The sequence below is a fragment of the Curcuma longa genome, unplaced genomic scaffold, assembly GCF_044706935.1.
Source record: "Curcuma longa cultivar G26 ecotype Majalengka, Jawa Barat unplaced genomic scaffold, ITB_CL_G26_1.1 contig_26645, whole genome shotgun sequence".
Lineage (NCBI taxonomy): Eukaryota > Viridiplantae > Streptophyta > Magnoliopsida > Zingiberales > Zingiberaceae > Curcuma > Curcuma longa.
This window is the reverse complement of record NW_027433174.1, coordinates 375-5,703: the sequence shown is the minus strand read 5'-3', so window position 1 is coordinate 5,703 and position 5,329 is coordinate 375. Positions and strand designations below refer to the sequence as shown.

General features: G+C 35.7%; 1 protein-coding gene across 1 annotated transcript; it reads left to right on the top strand.

The window, feature by feature from the left end:
- The first annotated feature begins 3,660 nt into the window (after positions 1–3,660).
- Positions 3,661–5,073, top strand: LOC141818923 (thioredoxin-like 1-1, chloroplastic). The gene is made up of 5 exons (XM_074706320.1): positions 3,661–3,824; positions 4,034–4,209; positions 4,284–4,466; positions 4,542–4,706; positions 4,791–5,073. The coding sequence occupies exons 2-5, from the start codon at positions 4,039–4,041 to the stop codon at positions 4,938–4,940; spliced, it is 669 nt and encodes a 222-aa protein (XP_074562421.1). The 5' UTR covers positions 3,661–3,824; positions 4,034–4,038; the 3' UTR covers positions 4,941–5,073.
- The last annotated feature ends 256 nt before the right edge of the window (positions 5,074–5,329 follow it).

The window sequence follows — 5,329 nt, the reverse complement described above, 5'->3', positions numbered from 1 at the left end:
AAAGACAACGCTTTTAAAAACGCGTTGTCGTTGAGTGACCCCTTTTACAACAGGGCCTCTTACAACGCTTTTTAACCCACAAAGACAACGCGTTTTCCGCGTTTGTCTGTTAACATTTTTCTAGTAGTCTTCAAAGATGAGTCTATTCCTTGCTTGTTATATCTGATACATTGTGCCTACTAAACCAATCTTCCTTGCTCTTATTCTCCATGTGGTTATTTGAGCTTCTTTCTTTATATACTCGAGTGCACTCCTTAGCGTTGTCATTGCTTCGGCGATAGCCAGGGATGGATTCAAGAATTAGAGATGCGTTGGGCTTTGGGTTTGAAAGGGGTGGGCTAAGCACCATAACAAAATGAACACATCAATTCTTCTTAGTGCTAAATTGTAAGCTATAAAATACCTATGTAAATTTTTTTTCAACTAGGCTAGAGGCCAGGACAACCCTATCTTACATCGTTCTTAAGGAATTCCATCTAATCCCTAACCTACCTCCATAAAAAAAAGCTACAGAATGGAAGAAGAGGAGGACTAGGTTGGACAATTTGAGAAGTGGTTTAAGCTTCACCCTTTAGCATGAATCAAAACACATTGGGACTCATATTTTCTAGTAAATCCTTACACACCCTCCTTAATCACAATCATTTTTTTCATTTATGCCCAAAATCTATCTCATAAAATTTGATTCCTCAACTACGTATGGAGCCAATTAATTATTCATTTTTAATTCCTCCAACCATGACCACGTAGATGAAGTCACGTTCACAATATGCAAATTGAATAAAGTCGACTAACATACATTTAAGCATGATACCCAAAAAAAAAAATCCATGAATCCTACAATTTTATCTCTTGAAACTTTATAGATTCTTCTTAACTTTGTATTTATCATGTTCCACTTATTTTTGGACAAATTTAAGTGCTATTAATTAAAACGACAATTGCTAATTATATTATATTGGTGCATTTGGTTGATATAAATAGTTCTCATTTTCTTTATGCTTTCTCATGAAATGATAAATTCTTACGTTCAATTACAAAATAAATTTTAAATATTAATCCTGAAGGAAAGTTAGAACAGGTCAAATGAGATGAGTGAGTAATTTCATGGGGCATTAGATTGAGTAATCAAATGCGCTTATGGGCCTATGAATGAACAGGATGGATGGATTGACAAGCCAAGCAAAGTAGACAAATTATGTATGTTGAGTAGATTGAGGGAGATGTCAAATGATTAAAGTGTACAACAATAATGTAGCTCATGTTTGATAATTTTTTTTTCTTTTATATCTTCTACATAAGTAATAGGAATCTCGAGGTCCAATATATTAAAATTATGAACATTTCAGAGGATAAAAGTAGGAAGACATAAAACTAGCATCTTTAATTATTAAAATAATATATATATATATATATATAAAATTATAAAAGTACTTTACTCTATTTTTATACTAATTTTATTTTATTTTAGTATTATTATAACAACTATGATAAAGTTGCTATAACATGTAACAACAATATGGGAGTAACTATATTATAAGGTATAAATATAAATTAATGTAATTTGGTAAAAAAAAAAATTATATAAAGAATCTTTTTTATATAAAAAAATTCTTTATAAAATTATTGAGACTTAATAATATATCAACTATTTATTGACTATTATAATATTATAATAGCTAGCTAATTAATTAATATTGTTTCAGTCTAAATAGGAGGGTGGGTCATATCCCTAACAAATAGTGGAAGATTGACTTTTTGAAGATAACGTGGTGAAATTCCTTAGTGAAAGGAGTTGGTAGAAGTTGGGTAGACTCGACAGAAGGAGTCGGCAAGAGCAAGAAGACTCGACTAAAGGAGTTGGCAAGAGCAAAGATGACTTGGCTGAAGGAATTGGTAGGAGTAGGGAAGACTCGATCAAAGGAGTCGCAAAAGCAGGAAGACTTGGTTGAAGGAGTCGGCAGGAGTAGAGGAGACTTGATCGAAAGAGTCAGCAGGGGTAAGGAAGACTTGATTGAAGGAGTCAGCTAAAGGAGTCGACCACAAAGAAGTCAGTTGTAGTTAAGTTAACTACCAAGGAGTCTTCTACAGAGAAGTTGGTTGTAGAGAAGTCAGCCGTCAAGGAGTCTTCTGCAGAGAATTCGGTTATAGAGAAGTCAGCCGTCAAGGAGTCTTCTGTAGAGAAGTCGATTGTAGAGAAGTTAGTCGTCAAGGAGTCTTCTGCAGAGGAGAAGTCGATTGTAGAGAAGTCAACCGTCAAGGAGTTTTCTGTAGAGAAGTCGGTTGTAAAGAAGTCAACCATCAAGGAGTCTTTTGCAGAGAAGTCAATTGTAGAGAAGTCAGTCATTAAAGAGTCTTCTACAGAGAAGTCAGCCACTAAAGAGTCTTCTACAAAGAAGTTGATTGCAAAGAAGTCAACTATTAAGGAGTCTTCTACAAAGAAGTCGGTTGTAGAGTTCAGTTACCAAGAAGTCTTCTGCAGAAAAGTTAGCCACTGAGTCTTCTAGAAAGAAATCAATTGCAAAGAAGTCTACCATTAAGAGTCTTATGTAGAGAAGTAGGTCACAGAGAAATCAACCATCAAGGAGTCTTCTGTAGAAAAGTCGACCCTAATAAGGTTTAGTAAGAGGTTAGAAGCGGGTCAAGATGCACTTTGATGTTACCCCTTCAAGACTTAAGTCAGAGTAGTAGAACGGAAAAAAATGAATGAACAAATAGTAGATGATATGAGATAGATGATCCTACTTAGCCTCCTAGAGTTTCTCTCCTCTTATCTTACGTAGGGAGAGAAGTCTATAAGATATACCTCTTAGAGAAAAGACCAAAAGATGTATTTCATATCTCTTAGAAAGAAAACAAAGAATATATCTCATACCTTTGGAGAGAAGATCAAAAAGTGTATCTCTTACTCAAAAGGATGTCTTCCATTAAAAGTGTTATAATAACCATCATACCCCTTCACTTGTTAGAGATGGATGGCATGACTTCTGCATTTTTCAATATCTCTATTGACCGATTGAAGATTTTTTTATAGTAAAAATATATTCAACATTTCCAACTCTTGGATCAATTGTTATAATAAATTTATCATGTTAAAATAATTTTGATCAATTTTGAATAAATTTTAATTAAATTAATAAAAAAATTTATATATAAAATTTTTAATTATGTTAAATGAATTTACTTTTACATATTATAATAATTATTTTATAGTTATTATAGATTGTATGATAATTTTACCAACTCTTTTAAATTTTTTTTAAAAAAAATGTCGGTTTAATAATTCTGATGATTATGGCCATAAAGTAAAAGTGATATATATATGGACAACGAGACAATTCTCTGACATGTTTTGACACAATCAAATCCAATGCACAATCAAAATGTATGTGGATACAGTAGTCAGACTACGTGCATGCATTCCATGCACACATTTCCATGTAGATAATCGTTCTTCTCAGTTGGATATGGTCCGGGCCACGAAAACAAAAGAACAAAAATTGAAATGGCAAAATCCATTTCCAGTGGGCGAAGCAGTGCAGAGCTCATGGTATGGCTGCTGACTGTCGACTGCTGACAATAACCTTATCGTCTCAATCATCGAATCCTTCATACTGTATCTGCTATCTGTGCTTCTCTTTCTCCAGCCCATCGGATGCCCTTCGCATGCCGAAAACTGCACGTTTATGCAGACACGGCAAACTTGGCTTCCACTTCTTAACCTTCTTGATCTTGACGTTATACCTTTTATCACCTTAACAATTCCTCTGGGAGACCCCAGGCTCCACTGAATCATCCTTGTTTGGATGGGGCATGGGACAAAGGTAAATCCATTAATTTATGGGTCTTGCCTCCTGCTCGTCTATTTAGTCTGTTGCTTCTTCCCTTTCTTTCTGCTTAAGACAAGAACTCTTGAAATAATTTCCGTGTTAAAGCAAAAAAATATATGGGAATTTTGATTCAGAGGGTTTGTGTTGAAAGAACGAAGGCAGTTGCAATCTGATTTGCTTAATCCTCATTCCATTCTCAACAGTTCCAATGGCGGTTTCTTTGAGGAATGGTTTCCGTTTCTTTTGTGCTCATGATATTGGATTGGAGAAAAGGGTAGGAGATGCTCCAGCTTTAGATTCTTTGCCTTGGAAGAGTGATTTCAAAGGCAGCCGAATAGTGGAGAAGGAACAGAAAAGCCACCCAATTTTCCCAATAAATGTAACCCTACTGCTTCATTTTAACATATTTCTTTTGCTCTTTGTTTTACTCTGTCTGTTTCTCGAAGAATGCAGGGTCAAAATCCAATGGATGTTGCTCAAACTTTGGGGTGGTGGCAGAAGAAGACGGCGCCAAACATGGAGGAGGTAGAATCAATAGACCAACTCGTGCACACGCTGCTAAACGCTGGGGACAAACTTGTCGTCGTCGAGTTCTTTTCTCCCCAATGCGGAGGCTGCAAGGCTCTGCATCCAAAGGTTAACAACGTTAAATCTTGTTTGAAGAATGAAATGGCGATTACTTACGGAACTTACTTAATTTGTTGCTCATAGATTTGCCAACAAGCTGAGTTGAATTCTAGCGCGATATTTCTGAAAGTCAACTATGATCAGCACAGATCTATGTGTAAAAGCCTTGGCGTTCCAGTCCTTCCCTTCTTCCAGTTCTATAGCGGAGCTGAAGGCCGCGTTTGCAGCTTCAGCTGCACGAATGCGAATGTGAGAAAACAACCAAACATCTTACGGATTCGATCGCACGGACACTCGAATGATTTCCTGTTTTTCCTCTAATGACTCATGCAGATAAAGAAGTTCAAGGATGCGGTTAAGAAACACGGTAAGTATGGACGAGAAGGTTTAGAAGAGTTGGAGAAGATGAAATTAGCTTCAAATACGCATACAGAGTTTAGTTGTGGAATGCCATCGTCGTCTGAGGATTTTAAGTCTATCTGAGTTGGAGATCGAAGATGAGATTAGCTTCATTTTTATATATTTTGGATCCAGATAGACTTCAAATTTGAAAAATCCAAATATGAAATCGGCAGAGGTTCATTCTTGTTGTAGCTGAAAGATTCTTGGCATCTCAGTACCCTTTGTCTGGTTCCCCCTATTGCGGTGACAAATGTTTTAACTAAATTCTAAGACAATAATATCTCTGGTTAAGCTCCAGCTCAACAAGATTTTTAATAAACAATCTTGAGCAAGCTCAATAAGTAAATAACTCGACTCAATTATGTTAGTGCAATTGTGCCTTCAGTAGTTAGTTATATTTGACCAATGTGTTATGATGCGTTTCAGCATTTGATAAAGAATTAACTTATGTTTACATGGGTTACTAATGT

What these genes read in the sequence shown, in the direction of transcription:
- LOC141818923 (XM_074706320.1), top strand. Translation starts at nt 4,039, where the DNA reads ATGGCGGTTTCTTTGAGGAATGGTTTCCGTTTCTTTTGTGCTCATGAT. An exon ending in GCAAGGCTCTGCATCCAAAG is followed by an intron (nt 4,467 to 4,541) that starts GTTAACAACGTT and finishes TGTTGCTCATAG; the next exon opens with ATTTGCCAACAAGCTGAGTT. An exon ending in TCAGCTGCACGAATGCGAAT is followed by an intron (nt 4,707 to 4,790) that starts GTGAGAAAACAA and finishes TGACTCATGCAG; the next exon opens with ATAAAGAAGTTCAAGGATGC.